Source organism: Helicoverpa zea, chromosome 26 (genome assembly GCF_022581195.2).
Source record: "Helicoverpa zea isolate HzStark_Cry1AcR chromosome 26, ilHelZeax1.1, whole genome shotgun sequence".
Classification (NCBI taxonomy): domain Eukaryota; kingdom Metazoa; phylum Arthropoda; class Insecta; order Lepidoptera; family Noctuidae; genus Helicoverpa; species Helicoverpa zea.
The window spans coordinates 8,327,116-8,354,513 of record NC_061477.1 but is presented as its reverse complement, the minus strand read 5'-3'; the positions used below and the strand labels follow the sequence as shown (position 1 = coordinate 8,354,513).

The window sequence follows — 27,398 nt, the reverse complement described above, 5'->3', positions numbered from 1 at the left end:
TGTACCAGGGCCGCGGTAACTCTTTCGAACAATCCCGCAGCCGCAACCCTTGGCAAGACTTATTGTAGGTACACAGATGTTAAAATGTTAAAAAAGGTATTATCTGGGTTCTCGTCTGGTTTTATCTGAGTATGGGAATTTCGTTCGGATGATGACCACGGGATGATGGTTAAACCACGGGAAACGGCTAAGGATACAACCGAATAAAACCGGTTTTTTTTGTTTGAAAGGAATGTCATTCGGGAGTGTTCTTAGCTATGTTTGGTGGAAATCGGTTCAGGTCTTCAAGGTCATCAGCTCGTTTGTTAGGTGTGATAGGAATGTTACACGCTCAGTTTACTTGCAAGCATATGTGGGATCTAAAATTTGAAATACTAATGTCTTCTGGAACCACTGAGCTGGTCTGCTGTTAGGACACGAAGATAGGAGACGTAACCCTGAACTGCCTTTTAGTAAACCCATCGAGTTTGGGCTCGTTTAATTTGTCTTAACTAGTTCATTTCATGTTTCTAATTGACGAGAACCTAATGCTGTAAATGGGATGTGGCGGATGAAACCCTAGAATGGTATATAACCCTGGATCACCAAAAGTTAATCTTTATTGTTTCTCACTCTGTGCAATTCTCCCAGAGCCAGTTTGTCATGAGGATTGTTAAACAGCTTACTTTGGCTGAGATCGCATATAGCGAACCCATCATAAAAAGAAGGAAAAATTAAGGAGCTCCTCTAAAAAACCATGAAATAAAATAAAATTATAAATTAAAAAAAAACCCCGACCCAAAAAAGTACGCAATTGTTATGACAAAATGTTATAAACGATAAACCCTATAAAAAGCAAAAAATAACTTTAAACACTACGTAAGTACCAATTAAAGCATGTCAGACTAAACAAAATTTTGACGTGTCGGGGGACCGCTTTTTACCTTCAAAAATACTTACATAAATCAAATGAAAACTGCCTAATTACAACATTCGTATAAAAAAAAACACGAATCTAAACAAAATTGTAAAAGTTATAAGAAGGAATGTAGTAGGTATAGTTCGGCCATTCAGAGAATGCGTTCCTGACACGTCGCGATTGAACTGACGACGTAATAACATTCATTGATTATTGATATAATAATGTTGTTTTAATGCTCCTCAATTGTTAAAACGGTAAACAACCAGCAAAAATATTTTTATCGTAACTGCAACGCCATTGCAAAGTTACGTCGTCAGTTCAATCGCGACGTGTCAGGAACGCATTCTCTGAATGGCCGAACTATAGTATATAATTACTTCTAACGTTAGGCTAATAAATTAGAGCGGTCCCCCGACACGTCAAAATTTTGTTTAGTCTGACATGCTTTAATTGGTACTTACGTAGTGTTTAAAGTTATTTTTTGCTTTTTATAGGGTTTATCGTTTATAACATTTTGTCATAACAATTGCGTACTTTTTTGGGTCGGGGGTTTTTTTTCTATCTGGAAATTCCCAAACACCATTAAATATACGTAAATTATTTATTGCAGCGGTTTTTGTTTGTACATAGAAATACCAATTTAGATTGCATTTTTATCAGATATAGACACTCGATATTAATATCAGTTTATTATGGGATATTTACGAAAATGTTATGACGTTATAGATATCATAAAATATAAAAGTAGGAAACTCTGTCTGCGCTAGTCATCGGGTAAATAATTATGATGAAGTCCTCCTAGCCGATTATCGGCTACACACACTATACCCTAGACACTTTTAATGTGTGTTATTGAACTAATTTTGGATGTAATTTGATACCGGAATAAATACGTTATAATTAGATTTATATGAAAAACCTTTAAAAACTCCCCTTTTTTTGTTTTAAGTTTTGATTAACATATGATCTCTAAACTATCGTTTTTACAAATTATTAGTTTGTTAAGAGTTTGCTCACTCGGGAAGAGTGTAGCTTTCCAACAGTACCGTACTACCTCTATAAGAAAATATGTTTCAAATCAGGTTAGTAGTTTCGGAGCCTTTATGGTGCAAATAAACAAACAAAAAATCCTCTTTATTTTATTAGTATAGATAATGTTCAACGAAACAGGAAAATTTGCTATAATTTTGCTACAATACAAGAGGATAGGTCGTGATGATAATTTATTAATAATATTATAGGTACAATAAAGTAATTCTATAAACCATACTACGTATTTTTCGTGGTATTGATTACAACGCAATTATTTGCTCGTAACTAAACACAATACACAGTATTTTCCTCTTAATGGATTAGGCAAAGTAAGGCAGGTTAGTGTTCAAAAATAGACTTGTATGTGGAGAATAATCTATGAAACAGCACTTTCAAACTTCATTTCAACAAGTACGTACCTACTGTAGAGTTATACCTATACGTGATCAGTTAAGTAATAAATAGTAAATTGTAAGTAGCATCCAAACGCTATTATGAGAGCTATCATGTAAGGAGATTAGCCAACTGCGCAGGACATATTATAGTGCACAAGCATTTACGCAGACGCAGGTGCACTCACTATTCCTTCACTCTCTGCGCGCGATGGAACGGCAATCCGACACGACCGGAGAGAGATCAGGCGCAGGACCGACATTTACGTGCTCTCCGATGCACGGGTGTATCCATCAGCAACTTCCAGGCTCCGGGCTGCTTTGTGAATGTTTCACAAAGGGAATCGAACATTCGAGACCCCGTGCTCAGCAGCCGCGTTTGCAACAGCTAACCAACGAGGCGGATACTTTAAGTATAGTATCTGTAGATATACTTACAACAATCCCAGTGCTTGTATTCCTACAGTTAGTGCTGGCTGCGGCATAACCGACGCCATCGCCTAACTGGTCGCCGCGCTCGTCAGCGACGCGGCACGCGAGCGAAACGGCGGCGGCGACGCGAGGCTGCGTCACGCACACCTTGTGGCCTATCTCGTGCAGATACTGGAAGTAAGGAAAAAGAATCGTTAGTAGTATTGTAAAGGTGTTGAGATTTTGGTAAACGCCCGAATACTGGAACGCCAGTCAATTTGAGGGACTACTCAGACTGTCACATTTAAATTTTCTTTTCTTTGCGACGAATATCTTTTTGAGAGGTAGAAGTAAAGTAACTTTCGAGGCAAGCTAAATAATTTTCATCATTCATCATCCTCATTCTTTAGTGTCGGCACAGTTTGTTTTCTTCTGTCTACTCTTATCTGCCACCATCACACAAGTAACATTCTTTATAGCCATATTGACTTTCACCCGATCCATCCATATCTCTTTAGTGGTTCGTACCATTCCACTATGTATATCCATCCACATTCATGTTCAAAACCTTCCCCACAACATGATCCTCATTCCTCCGCAACACATACAGTTTTGTTATAAATTTTCAGCCAAATAGGTTGAACTATTCCTGAGTTGTACTTAGTGTAACCAACAGGACTCTCTATTATACATATATTCATTGGTGAGTACACCTAATATCATTATGTAAGTGAGCTATGTATACTCTATTTAATATATATATATATATATATATTTTTTATTTTTTTATTTTTCTGCTCTAGCTCCGCTATCGACAGTCGATGGCGCCTATTTGAATCTAGTTCTCGTTCATACCAGTTCTCTCTTTTATGCCTCTCGCACTTCCATTCCTCATACTTTATCTTTCTAACATCCATCTCCTTTCTGTCTTTTTATGGGTGGGTCTCCCAATTCTATTTAATATTACAAATGATACGAAAATATCAGTTTCCTAAACATCAGCCGTTCCACTGACCGCGTTACGTTTTTTTCCGATCCCAATCTATCTGCTTCTTGGCACTCTTCCAATAGTTTTGTTTATTTAGTGGTTTTAATCTCGCCGGTGTTATACCCACATTGTTTGGGAAAAACGAAAATATAGAAGTGTTGTAAGATATATTTTGGGATGTTAATGTTACCTCATTCAGGTTATAGTGTTACGGGATGGTCGTAATATTATTGCGCAGTTGAGTGTCTGATAACTGATTTCCAATGGAGTACTAGGTTGCCCAGGTAACTGGGTTGAGAAGGTTAGAAGCAATCGCTCCATGTACACACTGATACTCAGTTGCATCTAGTTAAACTGGAAGCCATCCCCAAAATTGTTGGTAAAAGGCATATGATGATTGTGGTTTGAAAGGGACACTTGAACATTTGGTCTTCTGCAATATACCAGAAAAACGTTTTTAGGGTAATACACTCGCGGGTATGCACTTGCCTTGCTTTCGCTCGTCTCCTACTGCAATCGCGTATCTAATTCCGTTCATTTTAATTCCATGTCAAAGACCATCAGGCGAAAATAAAATTCTCAAGTTAAGTCTTTCGGTATTCGTCGTAAAACAAACAGCAACCCACGCAATAAGGAGAAAACTGAAGAAAATCAACAACGCTAAGTAAATAACCTCCCTGGAAATTCTGTCGTTTCTATCGAAGTTCTATTTTTAGGATGTAATTTTTAGATTCCATAAAATAACAGTTCTTAATATCTACAACTCTGTTATAGGTATTTTTGTTACCCATTTGAAATTCTAAACAATAGTCATAGCTGAATCATTTTAATAAAAGGAAAAAAATTGTTTCAACCACGATAAGCTTGCGTAGCGCAACGAAAGCGTAAAGATGAAGCAAAGATTAGATAGAATAAACAAAAGATTAACAGACTTATAATATTGCTGACTAATCCATATTTTGCCAACAATGACCAGCAGAAAAGGCCACAAAAACTTACGAAATTCATTCATGTTTAACCAGCAACCAATGCAACACACGTGGGTGTTAGTATTACAAAATGTTATATAGCATACGGGATATTTATAATACGCACCTACATTTAGAATAAACACTGCCATCTGCCGGCCGTGACCTCAATCAGCTTAGTATAAACGGGCGCATTTTTATCGAGCAGTTAATTTACAATAATTAAAATGTGGTGTTATCTGCTTAATTAATGTTAGGCGTGTCAATGGGCTTGTGTTTTGTTTAATAAGCGACTCGTCCCCCATGGGTGTGGATGGGAAGTTTGTCATACACATGGTGGTATTAATTTTGGAAAAGTAATTGTCGTAGTGACTTAAGGTATCTTGAAGGCCGCTGATTAACGAAAACTTGAAGAAGTACTATGACACCTAAACTGATCCCGATTTTGATATGACACCAAGACCATGCACCATTGAGGATCCAGATAAGACTCTAAAAAATCTTCTGTTGTTCTATTTTCCATTTCACTCTTAGCACGTTCACTTCCCTAAATATTAAATCCTTCTTCGTTAAGCCGAATGAAAGGCCATTTCAACATTCTCAACTTTGCAATCTTTCCTTACATTTCTGTAACATATAGTATAGAAAAGGGGGCGGATATTAAGTCGGATGAATCTCGGCTTAATGTTGATTTACTCTCTGCATGAATGGGCCACTGGCTGACCTGATTGCTGTAGTGTAAGTGTCGGTATCAAGTTGAAGTTCCTTTAATCAGGACTTTTCTGATTCGGCCGTCTTATTTTTAGCTTTATATTTTCCTAGATCACGTCACTAGTAGATTAGTATATGTATGTGTAAACGTCTAGACAATATATTTCCTGTAATAGTTTCCAGAGGCAGAGCTTTGGCTATTGAACTGTTTTATGTCATCTTTCCTAAATGATTTGTCATGTTGGTGAATTACGACATTATACCAGTCGAATGATATCAAAGAAGCAGTATGAGTGTAGTATACTGAGTATAGGCAAGATTGTTGAACGGATTCACACATTGATCACACCCAGAAGCAAGAACACACATTTTTACTTAATTTGAAGTAATTTGATTAAAACCACACCTAAAACCAGCAGTAAAACGAAGACATTTCACCTAACATCTCCATTTAACCCAACAGTTTTTTATTCCATCGCCAGTTGGACGATTGCCAGAACATTTACCAAGCGGTTAGCAGATAAGGAATATCTGGCAGCTTGTTTAGGCTGAAGAGCAACTTAAAGACTTAGAGTTAAGTATACTGCAGTGGTTGATACAAAGAGATTGTGGTCTTAGAGGCGTTTGGTCTCAATCTTGAAGAAAATGCTTTAGTAGACATCTTTTTACTTCGGATGGACATATTGGGTGTGAAGTTATAAACTTAATGGAAGTGTGAAGTAATAAACTGACTGGAAGTATAAAGTTATAAAAACATTTCGTATAGGTCTTCATTATGACATATAAACTAGTGTATTGCCCTGTCCAGAACATTAATATAAACTGATCCCAATTTTAAAAGTCGGTTCACCCATTTACCAGCACTGATACCAACATTCACTTTTAGCTGATGCAGACAGAAAATAAGCAATTACACATGCAATTACTATTAAAGAATAACAGCTTTTATCAAAGTGTCATTTACATTAAAATTAAACGTCTCAAGTCTTAGACAAAACAACTGACACCATACGAGATAAAAAATAATCCAATTAACTAAATTCTGTTTAACAGATGCATCTCAATTGTCTGCATTCGATTGGAGTGTGTTAATGTTAGTCTAGTCTTAATATTCAATTAAAAGCAATCTCGCTGAGAAACAATTAGAATAAGATTGCTCATGCAAATTATAATACATATTGCTTAAATCTGAAGATCTATGCTTATACCTTTCCCGTACATGAAAGCATATGCCTAGCAGTGGAAAAATAAAATTACTATCTTTGTCAGGTCGTCTTGAACCATCATCTGCCTAACCTTTGCGTAGGCTTCCAGTTCCAGTCTTACTGGATGCAGCTGAGTACCAGTGTTTTATAAGAAGCGACTGCCTTTCTGACCTCCTCAACCCATTTACCCCGGAAACCCAATACCCCTTGCAAGCCCCAGCAAGACTGGTTGTCAGACTTACTAGCTTTTTACTACCCGTAACGTCTGCCAAAGATGTTTAAATGATAGCTGAAGACCAAGACCAAAAAATATAATACATGAAGTGGCCTAAGCCTAGTGATAAGAAAATAAAATGAAGATCCTTACAAGGTCGTCTTGAACCATGGCATTAAAAAAAGACATAAAAATAGTAGTAGGTAAGTGCTAGCAACATTGATTTACAACTAGTTATAAGCCTGCAAGTTTCCAAGAACACCACAACATGACAAACTAGTTTCTTTTTACGGTCGTTAGTCCGAAGCCAAGTTGAGATCAGGTCTTAACTTACTAAGTTATGGTTTCAAGTGGAACTAGATAAATTCTATGGCTATGTACGTTGTTCTCTTTTGATTAGGCTAACCGTGAGGCTATTTAGAACGATGTTAATTTTTGAGGTTATTATGTTAAAATAGCCATGTAGGTTAAATAAGGCATGTGTATAATCATCTTTTATAATTCTCATATGAAAATAAAATTGGGATGATGAGGATGACTATGTATTTTTATTATATTGACATCATGCTTGGTTACTCTGGTGTTCGTGAACAGATTTACTAAGTTCACGATATCTTGGTCGGCTAGTCCGGAATTATAAGAATACAACAAAATATCTGCCAAAAATATTAAACTTTGACATAGATAACCTTTATACCTTTGGGGGGAATACCAACCACAACATAACAAAAGTTGCTGCATACATAGGAGCAGACAAGAAGTGGAAGTGTTATTAAACTTGTACAATACACAAACCATCTTTATGGAGATATGGCTCCGTCCGCGTACTTGTGTTCGGAAGTTGAGTGTGAGAAGCCATTCGATTTGGCTAGAACATGTATATCATAAATGTCAAGCATTTTCTCTATGATAGGCAAAAAAATATCAAATGGGCCAGCCCTAATAATCCGTAAGGTCACAGACAAACACCATCTAATAGGTATTTAGGCATACCGCGGTGATAAGCCTACCGCGTTGGTAGATTTTATCGTAACGGATTAGACTAATCGCATTATGTTGATACGTCATTATTCAAGGATTACTGTTTGACTGACTCGCTATTATAGTTCGGCCATTCAGAGAATGCGTTCCTGACACGTCGCGATTGAACTGACGACGTAACTTTGCAATGGCGTTGCAGTTACGATAAAAATATTTTTGCTGGTTGTTTACCGTTTTAACCATTGAGGAGCATTAAAACAACATTATTATATCAATAATCAATGAATGTTATAATTTTGTGCCAAACTGAGTGTCAAATAACTTGGTAAACAATATTTTTCTAAATCTATACTGCGCTATTACAAGGTTATGTCAGCGGTTTATATTTTGTAGTGCTGTGCTAAAAATAACAGGCAAGTATCGTAATCTGTTCTTATACAGTTATAATATAAAATAATACGTTTTGATTTTCTTTTTAAGAATTGGAAAATAATGGACTATAAGACTTAATTATAACTTTTATGAAATATAAAAATAAAACTATGACCAAACCGCATTTTTATACTTAGATTAAAAATGGTAACCCCAAATGGCGTTATGGGCCGCCATTTTGTGACGCTAAAACAGTCGTCCGTTGTCGTTTCGTGCGCATAGACCACGTTTTTCAAGTGTTTTCGATCTGTTTTTATTTGATTACCCGGCTTTTGTTAGACCGAGATATCAGGATTGATTCTGTTATTGATAATAATATAATTATACATGTAGGCGAAGATGATGATGAAGACACCACCTCCTCAAGCAAATCGGAGTCTGATTAATATTCTGTTCGCACATTCAATTCAATGTCCTTGTAACAAAGAATAAATAAAACAATTTTATTATATGAATATTACCTTTTTTTGGTTTCCACTTAAATAACTAAAATATAAAACAAATGATTCCGCCAATTTAAAACGAAAATAATCTTAAAATAATGCGGCGGTTCATTTTGAAGGAACGGTAACGAACTCAGTGTTATGTTGTGCCCATCACTAGTCGTGACTAACTGATAGGTGTCAGGAACGCATTCTCTGAACGGCCGAAGTATAGAAGAATGATTTATGTGTCTAAATTGTGAACATCAAGCTGCGGGATCGTTCGAAAGAGTTACCGCGGCCCTGGTACATAAAAGGCCTACAAAGGAACATGATGGGTTTTAGTCAGTAAAAGTCTGACATTCCCTCACGCTGCTAACCCACAGCGGGAGGAGTCATTTGATGATTTCCCACCAAAAAAAAAGTTGAGAACATTAAATAGGCAATCTAGAATGTTTGTTCTTATTTTACCTCATCGCGGCAGGCTAGGTCGGTATCAAACAGGCCACAAAATCCTTTAGTTGCCCATTTGTCCTTCCTTTCAAAACCGTCAATTCGTTTCATGGAAAACTGACTGTCAATAACAGACATACATTTGAAGTTATTCAAAGTACTATTTATTTCATCCAGCTATATTCTTAAACCCAGTTCGTGCGCCATTTTGGCTCCGACGTCAGATATCCATGTCTGTCCTAATTTTGAAATGTGAGTCGAGCAAAACGTGAATTATTGCTACCCGACTTGCATAAATTATATTCAGTCTGTCTGTAATAATGAGTATTTTGTTAACTGTATATTAGTGTTAAAGTTGAGACTAGTAATTAACAATAGTGGTAGTCGATCAATCAAGGTTGAAGCTTAGATTGGTAACCAATTATTTGAAGTAGAAAATATTTGTATCAAGTCAATCAAGACCACCATAGGGAACCCCCTTTTAGAAGGTAAGTTTTAGTATTTACATACTTACTAGAGGTATATCTCTACTCAACAGAACTCTTAAACGAAACCATCTTCACCTATGCCTTTGAGATTACTAAAATGAAAAGATATGTCCAAATGCTTTCAAGACGAAAACAGAACTTTCTAAAAGCATTTAGGACCTTATTTTTGTCCCTTTAAGGTCTATTTTAAATTATATGATATTTTTCTGGTCGTGACCTTTTCATCAAACGATCGAATGTCATTTCATGGCGTTTTCTTGTTTGTGTTTATTTTTTATTTGTAATATATTTTTATTGTTCCTAATCAGTCGTTCGTGACTACACGTAACCGGTCAATGCTTCTTTGAAGGTTGAAATCAGTATACTATAAAGTATAGCTGTGACAATATTTATGTATGATGCTTCGTCTGAGTTTTTATATTTTCCATGACCATATGTTACGTATAAAGTATAAAAGGGAATAGAGAGTACTAAACTTAAAACATAAAAACACATAGGATTAAGAGGAAGTTAACGCTGTTTTCTTATTAGCCCCAAAAACTAGGCAATGGGCTGTTTTGGGTATTCATTAACACGAGATCGAGATAGCAGGCAGGCAGGCGTCTGTTTTGGCTGCTGGTTAAGATACACGATCACCATACTTACATAGAAATTATTGTGACTGAACGACGGAGTTCCCCTAGTAAAACTAAGGCATTGATATTGGCTGTAATTATTTGACAAAATAACTATGTAGTAAATTACATTCACCACGGTTAAACCGTAAAAAGTTTAAAGCGTAGCATATTATCCATAGTTTTTACATCTTTCACGGTACGTTAAGCAGTTGCTTATGGACGTCAGACGAATAATAATGAATGAGACAGTGTTCAAACACCCGAAAATATGGAATAATAAGAATCTGGATAAATGTATTCGTTTCAGAACAGAAGATATTTTTATTTATTTATTGCCTTAATTTGTCCTACAGAGCAAATGCATGAACACTGATGTCTGCAAAATAATGTGTATTTTTTTACTAGTAGACGTAGTAATAAGTAATCAGCGGTAGTCAGGTAGGTGCTACTAATCCGATAAGCTTTTTAGGGTGGGATAATTCCTAGCTACATGATCGACAATTCACTAAATACCAAATCCAACAATGATAATACAAAATAAAGTCAGGAAAGAATATTAATCGTTAAATGAAATGATATAACCAGCCTAACCAAGGGGTTGCCCGGATTCTGGGTTGAGCAGGTCAGATAGGATGTCGCTTCTTATAAAGCACTGGTACTCAGCTGAATCCGGTTAAACTGGAAGCCGACCCCAACATAGTTGGGAAAAAGGCTCGGAGGATGATGAGGAGATGTAATGATATAAAGGAGTTTGGAAGAAGAAGGCATATTGCACCAACTACAAATAAAATTAGGTTAAAGCATGATGCCATTGATGGAATGAAACAACCAACGTCACTATCGTACGACCTAAATAAAACAAAGTAATATAAGATTATGGAGTTGCAGCTTATCACCCGGAAGTTTTAAACTTAATGGCGTGAAACGTTGACTTAGTTACAGCTATTTCTAGGAAGACGTAACAGCTTATAGCTTTGCCGTTGCCCTGGATGGGTCTACCTACCGTTTAACTGCAGGAAAGCAAACACATAATACTGTTGACTTTGCTTATTTGCTCACCTGAACTCCCTAAAACTTTGCTAAGTACGATGAAGAAGCTTTAATTAAGCAGTCACAGTCAATTGTCAAGCACTAATGTCTAAAAGCGAAGTCTTGTGGAAATATGCAGATTTTCTTAGTGCGAAGATTTCCATTTATACTTCAGGAGTGTTTATATTCTAGTTAATGTGTTATACTAGTGCTTAGACCCTGTTCTACTTAATTTCCATTTACTATTACGCATTGGGCCGGTACTGAACCAGTAGGGCTGAACGGGGTATTTTCTATAACATAGTACCTACGCAATTGTATTTTGAACCTTATGCCTGAGGCCTCAATGTTGGTAATTGTTTGAAGTCCAGGCTTTTGGTCAGTACATACCTACGTTTGTATAAGCACAGATTTTCCTGTTTTGTTACTCATAGTAGAGCAACGGCCTGGATGTTGATAATGCATTGCAACGTGGGAGGCATCTGTATCAATTGTTATCGAGTAGGTATGCACTTGTAGCACTTTTGATGATAATTCATTAGAAAATTGCAATTTGTCCTCCCTATGTTTCCCATTATTGCTGGATCTACCGCTTGGTACAACACCTGTCAAACATTCCTTATGTGTTTTTTCTCGTTTATCTTATTGCTGGATCTACCGCTTGGTACAACACCTGTCAAACATTCCTTATGTGTTTTTTCTCGTTTATCGTCCTTCTTATCCCATTTTTTTTATTGAGCTAAGGACAGCGAAGGCAAACTTGTACCTTCTAAACTGGTCTAACTTTCCAACCATCTTCTTATATGTATGTGCTTTTGACGGCTCCGAAAACAGATCCCTGGGGACGCGTGTGAAACAGCAGGGAACAGCTTGTACATAATTAGCTTTAGGTACTTATTTCAGCACTGTATTCGGGGAATAACATGATCAACAATTTACAGTTTATTCTTGTATGTAACGCAAAACCGCCCACAATCAACCAACAAAGCCGATATCATTATCAAATGTTTATATGGTACATTACAAGCGGGCAATTTTACAAACTGATTAATCCCACAAGTATTATAATGCAAAAGGTCGATACTGATAACATAACTAAACTAGGTACGGTTTGGATACACGGGCGAAATCCAAAAATACGGCGTTATTTGAAAAATGTTTCATTGACTGAGAACATACATAAATATGTAAAAAAAATATTGTTTTATGCTGCTACTTATCCTGGTGTATTGCCAGTTCTTCTCCATTCGATATTTTTTTTAAAATTTTGGAGGCATTTCATCATCTTCCAAGCTTTTCTTCCCAACAGGGTAGTGTCCAGGGTCGAAATAATGAAATAATATTTAGTCCGCTTTTTAGATAATCAAAAAATATTGGATACGTATTTTTTCTTTATTTAATTAAACATAAAATGACAAAGATAATACACTTCAAAAATTAGGAGTGGGGGCCTTTTACGTCACAGTGTCCTGAAAATTGTAGCAACTTGTGACGTCACACTCAACTTTAACACGCTATATCTTAACAAGTTCTGATCCAATTTAAAAAAGAAAAAATACGTATCGCTTAATTTTGGACAATCTACAAGACGGACTAATTATTATTTTTTAGGAAACTAGCCTACTATGTTGGGGCAGCTTCCAGTCTAAATTGTAAGCAACTATAAGTGTCTTATTTCCCATAAGTGCCTGCAAAGGGCTATTTAAAAAACAAAAGTTTTTACATCAAGATCATGTTCAGTCGCTCCTTCAGCTCAGCTGAATCCAGTAAGACTGGAAGCCGACACCAACATAGTTGGGAAATAACTCGGGAGATGATGTTAGGGAAAGAATTAGTTTTCCACTATCAGGTAAATTATAGTACAAATTAGTTAGAAGACCGTCTGACTACAACGGAATTAAAATTTCTTATCATATCAAATTGCTGTAATTTGACTAAACACCTGCTTTGACGATTGTCGCGTTACTTAAAGGACATTTATTGATTCATAAAAATAATCTTTTCGAAACAATATTTACCCTTAGCCAGTCATAAATATCGATTAGATATTTCAGTCTTATCGACGTCTATCGATTTTTTATGATTCATTACCTATCTACTGGCATATAGTATGACTAGTATTTCTTTCTTGTAGTTTCTTTTTATAAACCGTTATCTTAACTTACATTGAATATTTTCATTGCAGGTGTTCTAGATAACACTGGTTGATAACTTTGAAGTAAAATTATACCTAAATTACAGACAATTAGTAAAAAATAATGAAGTAGGTTATGTATGTTCTGATTGTCACTTGATCAAGAAAATTACTAAAAAGAAGTAAATAAAAACGAAAGATTTCTTAACACGATGTATTTTATTCTTGAATCATCGACGGGAAAATACAATAAATTCTAAAACTAAGCAATGTTCGTATAGGCACATTTCAAATGTCCCATAAAATATTTCACACACAACAGTATAAATAAATATCTTTTTAACATTTTCACCTTAGACATAGTTTAAAAAAATCTTAATATAAGTAAACTACCCGCACTTTAAACAAATAATCACAGATACCTATTTATTTAAAATTAATTCAATATGACTGACAATAAGATATGATGGCATTTTGAAATACTTTAGTTTGAATTAGTAACAAACTTTCGGACCTATATACCACTTACCACATACGTTTATATTCACTCGTCAAAAAATACAAGAACTTTAAATTATTTGACAGTTGATTCACCAATTCAATTCAATTTCTTCACCTAAATTACTCCACCATCTAAAATAATACAAGTCTTGAAACAAAGGCCCTTAAAATCTCCAGAGAATTCAGAATTCAAACAAGAATAATATTCTTACAAAACGCTAAAAGAAAAGAATAAGGGTCTTAAAATATTTTACAATGGGCCCGTGACGTCATTCGGGCAAATTCCTTTCAACCGTCTCAAAAGCTGTCTTAGCAAATTAGTGATTTATAGTTCGAAGCGAAATTGGATTCAGAGACTGTAATCAAATAATTTATAAAGTTTCTGACAGATATTTCTTCCAGATTTATTACAAATTAAAATTAAAATAGAATATAGAAAGTTTGTTGCTAATACACATCATGGTCTCAAAGCGAATGACCCGCTGCGGGAAACAGGAACGATTCGCATAAAACTTAAACTATACTTACAAAAATACATCAACATGCTATACAAAATGTACTGACCTTACAAACAACAATAGCGACAATATTTACAATATCCAACCAACAAGTCCTTACACCGAAATCAGTCGAAAATCTAGCGTTTACATTTGTATCCTAAATGCCAGAACATTATTGGCACAATGAGTCCTATCACAAGGCATTTCTTGATCACTTTACAAATTAAAATAGTATTCATACAAACGCCACAGAAGACAGAAACAGAGAAAATTTCCTCTCCTTCCGGAGCTTAGGGTCCAAATGAGGCAAAGTGAAGATGCAGTAAATGAAAGAGCTTAGGATCCAAATCATTGCAATTATTCCCATTCAAAAGAAGAAAGCTGCCAAGTCAAATGAAACTACGTTAATTCATTGAGACATAGTCAGTCATTTTGTTAAAAGAAATTACAATGTAGACGTCTGTAGCGTTTGTATGATCATACAATCTCGTTGCATGAAATAACAAGGCGATGTTATGAATAAAACCTCAGAATAACAAGTTAAGGAAGATGTGTCAAGTTTTCAAACTATCCAAGTTCTCAATAAATAACCTAACTTTGTCATTATTGTCCCTTTTCAGCTTTGATTTATTTGACGTAGACAAAACAGGAATTTTTCTTCAATAAATCCGTTTCAGACGACAAATATTTTCGCCAAAACTTGCCCTCGGTCAAAGACCACAAAAACATGTAGTAAGAATCACGGTCAGTTCCATTTTTCATTCTTTTTGAAAACTTGTGAATCTTTTTCGTGTTTGTTGGAGACAGTTTTCGAACTAAAAGCAGTTGAATTATTTAGATCTGTTGAATATACTTTGATTCTTCACAACTTTTAAGAGTTTTACCCAAGAATAGTTTTAAGGTAGGCTTTCGACTGCCTTTAACAAAACGTATCTTTCTTTATAAGTCTTGTTTCAATGGTCTTAGGCTGGTGCTGATTGACGCTGCAGTACGGCAATTTTCACCGTTATTACCATACTATTAAGTTATATTTTTACACATAGCCTAAAATGCCATTACCGAAATAGAGGTCTCGTTTGACACATCTCCCTTAAGCAAACAATTTGTGTGAAAATCTATATTTGTTGTATAGAGCTTGACACGTGTTGGTAACACGCCAACGGTTCTTACATAGTATGTATAAAGTTCGGTTACGTCACAAAATGCAGTTCTGGACGTTCACGGACGTTTTGTTCATTTGGTGGCAATGTTTCTTGACCTAATTGCAAGAAGTTAATTAGTTTACACTCCATTTCCTGCTTTTTTAACACCGTTTTTATACGTTCATTCTACAAAATAGAGAACAAATTGACCCGAAACGATTTTATTGGTGGATAATACGGAATGATAACTGAAAATCTAAAGAACCATCATATGACCATATAAAGGGGTCTTACCACATACAGTGTCCTCCAAAAGAGTCAGTTCATTGTCTGAAGTTTTTACGGGTCCCAAAAATAATAAAAGATTTAAGATCCTTTTAAAGGAAAGACAACAGCAATGTATATTCTATTTACTAGCAAAAACATTAAAATACAAACAAGAACCTCAGACATATTATGTGTTGTAGACACGAATTCGAAGCATGATGTAACCATTATGCAATTGTTTTAAGTTCTCACGGAGAATAACTTAATAGGTTCTCAAAACAGCATGAATGGCTCATGGAGGAAGGAAAGATAGCGGAGATGTCATAAGGGAGTCAGGCGCCTTCTTGTAGGTCAAAGTGTAGGCGTGATCAGTTACTAGAACTAACGAGGCGTTCGGGTCCCTTGTCAAATGAAAACCAATCTGTTAAAGATTGGTCTTGATTGATTAAATTTTGGAAATAATGGGCGGGTTCCATAGGCGTGTAAGGGCGGTGATAGTAACGTTCGTCGTCCCCAAACACCCGCATTTTGGCGCGCTACTTTCTTAAGAGATTTTGCGTTATGACATCTCCGCTAGTCATTTTGTTCTCCATGGAATGGCTAAAAGCTTTACACTTGCGAGTAACTACACATGTTTTGTAGTTCATTTACGGGAGAACGAACGTTCCAGATATGATACGGCAGGCTGAATTACGTGGAACTTTTGCGGTAACTTGTTAGAAATTATTAAATTCAGGCAAATGGACAATATTCATTTAAATCTGTTTGTAGTTTTGTAGCATAGGTTAGTAAGCCCCGTGCAAAATTTCACAGATGAAGATATTTTATTTTGTAAAATATGGTACAGAGCATAGGTCTTAGAATAAGTTTCTCGAATACATTCGCGTATGGAGGATATTTAAATTCCTATATTTTTATATCAAAATGGGTCAAGAAACATTACCTCATAACACTGTTACAGCTAAAATCGAAACAAAAAATTTACAAAAGGAAAAAAAACACTGCAGTAAAAGGTACCAACAGATTGACCTCAAAATTGATGGCCTTGATCGCTATAAGCTTCCGGCCCGAGACGGCTTGGGTTATCAGAACACATAATATTATAACGTATACAAATAAATTCAGATGTAATCGGAGTTTAAAAAACTTTAATGGTGAGTTCTACGATATTTGAATGATATTGATAAATATGAAGTTAGGTAGATCATGTTACTTTTGCTAAAAATTGCATGTAATTTTTCATATCAGTGTAATTTAATATAGGTGTAATAATTAATTCATCCTGTTATATAATTGATTGTAAAATTAGATTAAGTGCTGTAAATATAATAAATAAAAAAAAACAAATCACAAGCTCAAATTATCAACTGGATAAAATAACTGAATGATTTTTTTTAAACGTCATTGTCAGACGATAATTATAATAATTTGGTTAACAAATTAACCAAGTCTCCCAAACCGAACCGTAGGTTTAAAACAGCATTTTTAAAAAACATCACTCGGTAGGGCAAATAAAAAAAAAACAAGTTTTTATTCCCACAGACCATGTCCATATTAGTATAACGTTAGTCAGTCAGCACCTACATACTTATAAAGAGCAATGAATGGATGATGACCACGGAGTAAGGAAAGATGAGCAGAGATACCATAATGCAGGTAGGTCAAGCCCTTCTTCTAGGTCAAATTCGTACGGGGTGCATGATCAAAACGATCAGTTACTAGAACTAACGACGTGTTCGGGTTCTTTGAGACATCTGCCAGCAATTTTTGGTATTACAAAATATCGTAGGGTCAACAAAAGGCGTGTAAAGGCGAAGACAGTAACGTTCCTCGATCCCCGTACACCCGCAGTTTGGCGCGCTACTTTCTCAGGTTTTCCGTTATGGCACCTCCGCTAGTCATTTTGTTCTCCATGGTGAAGACAAAAGAAAGACTTGTATTTTTTGCTGGGGGTAGATGAAAAAATATTCCAGTTCAATGACATGTCTACCGATGTTCATAAAAGGGCGTAAATACATTCGCTGGCAAGCGATTTTCAACCCTATTTGTATGGGAGTTGAGTGACCTTTTGGTTGTAAACAAGTGATCCATTATCCCGTTAGTTACGCTTTTTCTCTACTGAGCAACATTTGAGCAAAAAATGGTCTAGGCATATTTATGGGTGTTTTTGTTCTGAAGGCAAAAAAATATTGCATTACAATACTCTTGTCTCAGATGTTGGAAGTTTGAATTGTTCCCAAAATGATGATGAAGAATGTCCATGGAGTTTCTTGCCGGTTCTTCTCCATGAGACCAACTCTTTGGAACCGTGCACCTAACTTTGACGTTTCGAAAGAGATTTTATAGGCCTATTTGAAATTTTGAGTTTTGAATTTTGAGTTTTGATCTCAGAAACTACAATTTTGATACCTACTGTGGCTACTAACCCTTGGGCACTATGACAGTGAGATAAAGACGCTCAATTCAGAAATGAGTCGATACTGTAATCTTTGGAAATAAACCTTTATAATGACGTATATAGCTTCTCGTAGCTTACAACAATGCAGGATGAGTTTAAGTTCTGCGAAAAATGCTGCCTACGTACCAAAACAATGCATTCTATCAAGTACACAATCGCAGAATTGGACTTTATTAACCAGAAAATAGGGTTTAAATTTAAGTACATAATGTTGGTTGGTCCAGACTAGGTAATATTTTAAACGTATGACATCATACTTTTAGGACTGTCTTGACTGCGTCTAAAGTAAAAAAAAAACAGCAAACTTAATGTGTAGAATAGACTTATTAGGAACACTTAATTTTAAATACGGTTACCACACGCGTTGATATGACACTATTACGAAGTCATAATTAAAATTAGATCAGTCTTGTGTTAGACTGTCTGAAGTTCAAAAACGTGTTAAAACTTCAAAGGCGATATTCCCACAGTTAAACCGAACCTTACAATCTTGATACTTGAAATGTCTCTCGAATGATTACTCAATAAAACACACACTAATCTATTATCTTAACACTGCAAACCTCACAATACATTTTTTATCTGCTCGAGAGCGGTCACCATCTAATCTTACTTAAACAGAAAAAAAAGTATTACTCATAGAGTGATATGAGGATTTTTTCAACGGGAGGGAATTCCCTAGAGATACAAATAAGGATGAAGGATGTAGGATATTTATTATTCATACTATTTTCTTGGATTTATTGGCTACAACTCACGACGCACGTCCGATACGTAACCGTGTCTATGTCACGTTTGCAATATTCTGACATATTTTGTGGGGTTCACCCATGTTCCCAGTTTCACCCACGTCCTATGAGAACTACATCGCGTACCTGGATAAAAAGTAGCCTATAGCCTTCCGCGATTAATAGACCTGCTGGTTGATCTATGGATATCACTGCAAGATTTTTTCTAATCGACCCCATGGTCTTTGAGATTAGCGCTTTCAAGCAAAGAAACAACTTGAACAATGGTATAGATAAACCCATTACTAGATTAGGGATCACTGATACATATTCAATAAGCCCTTTATATTCACTAAATGCTTATTTCGAACTGCGATGCCAGCCGATTAACCTAATCGTTACTAGAGTGATTGATTAACGATTTTTCACAAATTCCATGTGTCATACCCTGACCACGGAAAACATGATACAAATTAAGAAATTATGATTCACTACAAACCATGTATTTTGATGACTAATATGTCTTACACAAATACTTGAGTAATTTTTATCGTGTAATGTGTACATATTTTTATTGTTGATTGTACCACTATTAGTGTTTTGCCCCTTATCTTCAAGAAATACGTGATCCATTTATGTATGTATTGATAACTGTTTATGAGCTTTCAAACTTATCCAAGCGAGTAGAAGGTTTTTTTAATAAGGTCTCAAATATCGTCTGGGTCGTGACAATCTGAAGGCCAAGAGTCAAAATGTCACTAATGACCTCATTATGTGCAGCAAACCTGTTACAGATAGCTTTGTGAGTTTGGAACCTGTTATGAGCATTTTTAGTTTTGAAAATTTTAACGAACTTTTTTGAAATATGACCGTTTGATTCTTAACAACATAAAGGATGTAAGAGTCACATTTACTTATTTCTAGACAATTAAGTAACTACATATTTGAAAAGCCAATAAAAATAGTAAAGGTTTAGGTATAACAAACCATGATTGAGTTCACCACAATGAAGTTACTATTTGCCATGTTTCACCCTTCTTTTACAAAACGCCAATCTATAAATACCCCTAATTCCTCAATCTAAAACAAACCTGGAAAGGCAATTAACCAAAACAATTTAAAAAACACAAGCTTAATGATACACCAGATTATTACAAAGAAAACATAATATACAACAGCCCGTTGGCCTGTAAGCGCACGCTTCAAGCTAACCGACCATATAATTTTCCAAGCTAGCCGTGTAAATTGCTGGATCAATTCTCATAATGAGGCTCCTATCGATTGATGTCAGACTGTCCGTGTATATTATTACCGTACTTTGTAGATACATGGTAAAGTATTGATGTACATAGATTGTTTGTTCAACCGCATCGATTCTGCAATCGGTGTTTTACAACTTCACTTTAAAAACGAGCCACGATAAGTTTGTGTAGGAGGCGTATGCCGAAAAACTGTTATCCATAAGCAAAACCAGGCAGAAGATATCTTAATTTTTTCCAGTATTACAGATGGCTGAAAAATATGTTTAGAAACACGCTATAGCAACGAGTCCAAAAGTCCCAAATCTAATCAATTTTGGAGTACTGAACATAAAATAATACGATGCAATATACGTTATCGAACTAATTAGTAGGGAATCCATAATAGACAACCCGTTATCGCAATATTATTCAGAAATCTCATTATCTCCATACAATATTCAAACGACCTTGAGACGAAACACACACAGCCCACATTCAAAACAACAAAAAAATAAGCTAAGTCTGACTTAGGAACCACAATGCGGTTATCGAGAGGTCTGAAAAAAATATTTTTTCAACGGTAAATTATTTTTGTCCTATCGATTCGCAATATAAAGAAGCCTTGCATGCGTTGCGTGTCATTAAAACATGCGAGACTATTACATCTATGAAAAAACAACCCCTTTTCAACACGCACTAACATCAAAAATATTGATTTAAATCATTTTGAATTATAGCCTTCAGAATTACGACAAACTGCTACCACACTAAGAGCAGTTAAAAAAGAATTCCCAAATAATAGCACCCATAAATGAACGAGAAATTAGAATCACGTGAGCAATGTAAACGGCCAAAAATTTCTTCGGCCAAGGTCAAGAATTAATTTAAATACAAAAACTAGTTATTGACATAGCTCGATCAGACGATATTTGAGCAGGTGGATAACCTCATTCATGAGTGATAATTTAATATATGATAATATTTGATATATTTATGACGACCTCGATGGCGCAATGGTCATCATGCCGGACCGCCGAACCTGAGGTCCCGGGTTCGATTCCCGGTTCGGTCGACATTTGTGTGATGAGCATGCTTGTTGGCCGTGGTCTGGGTGTTATGATGTATTTATAAATATGTATATATGTAGCTATATGTAGTGTATCAGTTGTGTTAGCACCCGTAACACAAGTTAATTAATAACTTACCATGGGGCTAACCGACCGTGTGTGAAAAGGTGTCCCGACAATATTAATATTTGCCGGCGGCGCTAATTTGCAACTTTGACGGAATAGACGAGTGATATAATGATAGATCAAGATCAAAACTATCCAAAAGAAACTGCTGCTTACGGTACACAGTAACTTATAACTTTAGAGAAGAAAAAATAACAAGAACACTAAAAAGCAACGGTCATGCTTGCCAAAAATATGATTTACATGTCCGATGTTTTGTACGTATGATGTATATCCACAAAAATACGCTATCGCTTATTTCTTCATGAATCGAAACATCCCAGAGTCTAGACGGTCACACGAAATTCTTGAGGTCTAAAAATGCCCCTGTCCATTAAATCGATGACATATGCCGCTAAAATTGTCTGAGGTCACAATCTTGACAATTACACCAATTATAAGCTAAGGATGACTAATACGTAATTGATCAATAATCTCCGAAGAGATGCCATTATCTGATGAAGTTTTTGACCTCTTCAACGTTTTTGATGGTTTTTATTAAGACTGAGCTATAAAACTGCGAAAATCTCCAAAGAAAGAAAATAACGCAGATCAATGAGATCCGACCAAGCATATCCTTTTAACAGCACTTCAAAATGTAATTCCCAAGAAAAATGTTTTAGTCCCAAAGCTGACTTGACTACATTACAAGTGAAAATGCCATGTTCCAAAATATCATCCCCTAGGTCTCAAAATTATTAAGTTACTCAAGTCAGGGTCGATAGGACGATAAAAATGGCGTACCCTGGCAAAATGCCAGTAGATTTTGGCAGGAGAAAATCCCAAGTATTCGGAAACCGTCTCAAATTGCTATTGTAGGTCAAATGACGATTATAGCTAGGCTTGAGAGACAATTCTTGTTGATAGAAATTAACCTAGTTGTTAAAAAAAAACTGAAACTATAAATGGCACTTGGAAATGGCGAAGCCTTGAAAAATTATTCGATTATCTTGAGGAAACTACTAAGCTAATCTTGAGAAAATTACTTCGAATCTTGAATGCAAAAACACACAATTCTATTGTAATATTTATAAACAAGTCTTTTCCAACGATCAACAGTATAATTTAAGAGCTCATCATGAAAATGATAAAATTGACCAAAACCTGCCTGAAAATGAGAAACAATTTCATATTCCTTCTAAAATAACATTTCCAACATTTCGACTATGATTATTATGTAGAACGCAAACGTGAAGGTATCCAAGCATAAATAAAATATACCTTTTATGACTGTAGTATAAGCGAGCAATAAAAAGTATCAATTTCTTATCTTTCCGAGCTGGTTACTTAACAAGTTATATAAGTTACGCGGACGATATGGTGCTGCTGAGTGCGTCGGTTTGTGGTCTCAGAAGGCTTATTGCCCAATGCGAAGATTATGCCAGAACACATGGTCTGATTTACAATTGCAGCAAATCAGAGATTATGGTATTTAAGAGCGGTGGTCGGAGTCCAGATACGATACCAGTAATTAAGCTGAACGAAAAACCCCTTATAAAGACTTACAAATTTAAATATTTGGGACATAGCTTGACCCCCGATCTCAAAGATGATGCTGATGTAGAACGAGAGCGGAGAGCGTTGTCGATTAGAGCGAACATGCTGGTCCGCCGGTTTGCACGGTGCTCGCCAGCAGTAAAAGTTACTCTCTTTCGGGCCTACTGCACGACATTTTACACCTGCAGCCTGTGGGCCAGGTGTACGTGGAAGTCCTACAGCGCTCTCCGCGTTCAGTATAATAATGCGTTTAGGATGCTGCTGGGGCTGCCACGCTTCTGTAGCGCATCAGGGATGTTTGCTGACGCTCATGTGGATTGCTTCTATGCAACAATGCGAAAGCGGTGTGCATCCCTGGTGAGAAGGGGGCGGGTCAGCTCCAGCAGTATCCTAAAAATGATAGCTGATAGGCTGGATTGCTCTTATGTAAATCGCTGTTGTGCCACTTCTCACGGGATGGCACATAAATAATTGATGTATATTTTTGTTTTTCTTTTTTTACTAACATAAAATTAAGTTTTTTACTAACATTATGAGTCATGTTACTTGAATAAATAAACTTTCTATTCTATTCTATTCTTAACGGAACTTAAAACGAGTACCTACAGATGATTTTATCAACTTCCAAATTTTTAGGTTTAATCCATGAATCCAGTTTTCGTCATAGATACGAGTAACAGGAAAAAATGTTGGTAGATTGAAAAGAGATAAAAAATTATCCTGTTAAGTAGAAGCTTAACTAAGATCGCGAATACAACAACAACAACTAATAATGATAAAAACATAGCAATAATTTGAGGAAAATATTGAATAAACTCTTTTGCATGATTGATAAGCATAGCGCACTTAATAGGAGGAAATTCGACTATCGCATAAAAAAACGAAAAAAGGAAACAGGTAAATTGAGTCACCGGATCGATAAGTTATAACGAAACAAAAGTATAAAGTTATGACTGCAAATCACATCCACAGCAAAAATATGAATAATGTAGAAGCAACAAAAGATAAAAAGATAGTTGATAAAGCTCCCATAGGATATGGAACATAAATTGGACAAGAAACTTAGAAGAATTACTCGAACAGATAAGTTTATCATTAATGCCAAACATCAGAAGGCAGTTACGCCATCGTACCATGACTCATCTCACTGACTCAAGATAACATAAAATACTTATAAGGAAATACAGCTTTAGAAAGTTACATTGTCTTGGGATAAACGGCTGAAATAAACCATGACTAAATTGAAAAGGAACAACTTGTATCATTACTTTACCATAAAATATTATTCTTCAACAAAATTAATAACAATTGCAGTTGATGTCTCTATTTGTTTGAAAACAATACTAACATTGAAAGCAACACTTGTATAGAGAATTGTAAGGTTAATCTGAAGCGCTTATAGTGAAACCTTACACCTTTATATTGTTAGAAGCCTTATGAAGTAACAGAGAGCGACACTTGAAGTGATGGGATCACTTATTGACCTCCAATTTGTGGGACAACTGTCTATTGACATTTTTTATGGATGTGAATAGTCATTTGTTCTATAGGGGCTTTACTTTCCGTTTCGTGACATCTCGATTTAGATCATTTGTTAAATAATGGTGTACATTTGTTACAGTTATAAGATAATCTGATAGATTATGCCTAGACATAAGTCGTGTAACAGGGTCATAAACTACACCTGGATCATTTTGATTTAACAGAGTCATAACCATTTTGTTAAAATGCTAACTAAATGCAACCTCATTTGTATATATCAGTGTCTGTGCCTGTGTGTCTATGCCTAGTGGCCCATGTATTTTGTATTCTATTATAAAACAATAACTTTAAATTCGTTCTCAGCATGCGTTCTTTTAATTCTAACATATTTAAGCCTTTAGCTAACATTTGATAAATGGTCTTTTTTAAGTACACGCTCATTATACTGCGTCAAAAACACTGCAGTCCAAAACCAGGTTTTTTTAAGCCCCAAATGGCCATGAGTCCATTGTGATCGCTGAACATGATCGATATCAGGCTGTTATTACTTCATTACCAACACAAGGTTACGTCCCACGCCAGTTTTTATATAAATCTCAATGTGGTTACATTATTATGCTATTAAATTGGAGTAAGTCTTCGGAACCTTGGCTGAACTTGACCCGAGACAAGGTTTTTGAACAAAAACGTTAATTTCGGCAAAAAAGCGGGTCCACTGATTTTTGTGGTAACGAAAATACCTGACCATATAATACAAAGCAATTCTACGAATAATGATTTTTCTTTCTGGCAATCAAATTCCTCATGACCTAACTTCCAAATATTCAAATAGAGGTATAAAAAGCCCATTCATTGAATTTTTCCTGAAAGCCGATTTGGTTTTGTATCCTATGCGTGACATGTTGAATTTCATAAAGGAATCGTTAAAAGGTAACGGTTTCAATGTTTTGGGTACAGTCCCGCATCTGCAATTTTGATTTTCTATAGTCTTTGAGCACGCACATGTTTTAAGTACGATCGGTTTATCATCAGATTTTGAAAATAGCTTTAGCGTGTCTTGCGAAAAATAGATTTTGATATTTTTATTTTTGAAATAGAGATGATGCAATAAACATCTAGCTGCAAGCTAAAAACTTAAAAGTCTGGGCTTCTTGAAGCAAAGCCTTACAGCATTAGCTTACAAATGTTCTTATTAACATAACAGACTTAGACGAAATAACAACTGAACATAAGACCGTAGTAACTATTTAGAAATCTCTGACCGTGTCTGTGATAAGACTAATAATACAAAGATTTTTAGTGAAGAGGAATGAAACTACATAGATGTCATTAGCATAACAAGAAATTCTAGAAATAGTTTTAATATTAACCATTTAGACATTAAATAATAGCCAACAATACAAGGGCATCCAATCAAATCACGGAATGTGGCTTACTTAGAACAGATTTTGTTGGTACTTTGTCTGATCTACCAGTACAAATAACAAAAAATCAACATAACAAACAAAATTTGTATGCAATTCAACATGGCCAAGTCAAACAGTTTTGAAAATACATCGTCTTGTGAATTCTTAACGACTTCTACGGCTGTCGAAACGAGAAACGTACAAAGTTCAATAACCTTTATTTCAAGGATAATGTCTATTGCACAATATCTTCTAAACTTCCAAACTAATATTCTAAAGAGGAAGAAAAATTTTGTTACGCTATAGGATCGCTATAGGATCTAAATAGAATCTGAAAACTACTGGACCTATTTGCAAAAATTCTCTCGCTGTTGAGAAATTGAGAAACACCGGGTGACTGTTACAGCCTTTTTATCGTCCCACTGCTGGGCACAGGCCTCCTCTCACACGGAGAAGGATTGAGCATTAATCATATTATAAAAGTCGTGGTGGCCTAGTGGGTAAAGAACCAACCTCTCGAGTATGAGGGTGTGGGTTCGATTCCAGGTCAGGCAAGTACCAATGCATCTTTTCTAAGTTTGTATGTACTTTCTAAGTATATCTTAGACACCAATGGCTGATAAAAAGGTGAAGGAAAACATCTTGAGGAAACCTGGACCGGGTGACATAGACTATATTTTATTCGGGTACGGGAAGAAGTTCCTATGGGCACCCGTGTAACCAATAGAATTAGCGGTTTGATATTCCTTTTTGTTTTTTACTTTGGGCGTTAAATATACATACAAGAAATCAACATTTGTGCCTGCTACATAAGAAGAAAGCTTTTGACGAGCTCTTAGAGAAATTGCCGTAATACGTTGAAAAATCGATTACGAAAAATATAATATTTACGACAATAACAGACAAACTAACTAATATGAATTTAATGGGCAAATCGATGGAGATTAGAGCAAACGATTAAGACCATCAATCCTGACGCTGGCATTAACAAAACAAGAATACCGATAAGTTATTAAATTCTAATTAACGAAACGCAGTTACTAAGAAATGCATTATCTAATGACGGTATAATGCATATCAATTAAGAATGGAGTCATAGAATGCATTAAGTAATGGGTTCATAATATGTCTCAGGATGATAAATAAATTGATGGTCCTTCCTAACATTATAAATGCATAAGTATATCCGTCCGTCTGTCTGTCTGTCTGTCTGTCTATGAACCTTTTACGCCATAACTACTGAACCGATTCATATGTTTTGTGAACAGATGGACCAGAACCTAAAAAAGGACATATTTAGGCTACTTTTTATCTGGACACGGGAAGTAGTTCCCTCAGGACTGTTTGACATTTTTTACATAAGAGGACTAATTTTGGGGGATCTTTCTGTCCAAATTCATATATTTATCCTACTTTTCCAAATGACACATCTTCCAAAAGCCCAGTCTTAACAAAGTCTCCGACAGCAGCTGATTACAAACTAATAACACACAATGCACTAAGTTTACGCTCCAAAAACTTAATAGCCCTATTGTATTTAAACATTGTACATTAGACTACAGACAA

General features: G+C 35.6%; 1 protein-coding gene across 1 annotated transcript in view; it reads right to left on the bottom strand.

The window, feature by feature from the left end:
- The window catches only part of LOC124642902 (probable ATP-dependent RNA helicase DHX35), a 49,252-nt gene that overhangs the window by 8,631 nt on the left and 13,223 nt on the right, over window positions 1-27,398 (bottom strand). The window contains exon 3 of the mRNA XM_047181651.1: window positions 2,764-2,928. Coding sequence (XP_047037607.1) covers window positions 2,764-2,928 — 165 coding nt within the window. The remainder of the gene's footprint in view (window positions 1-2,763; window positions 2,929-27,398) is intronic.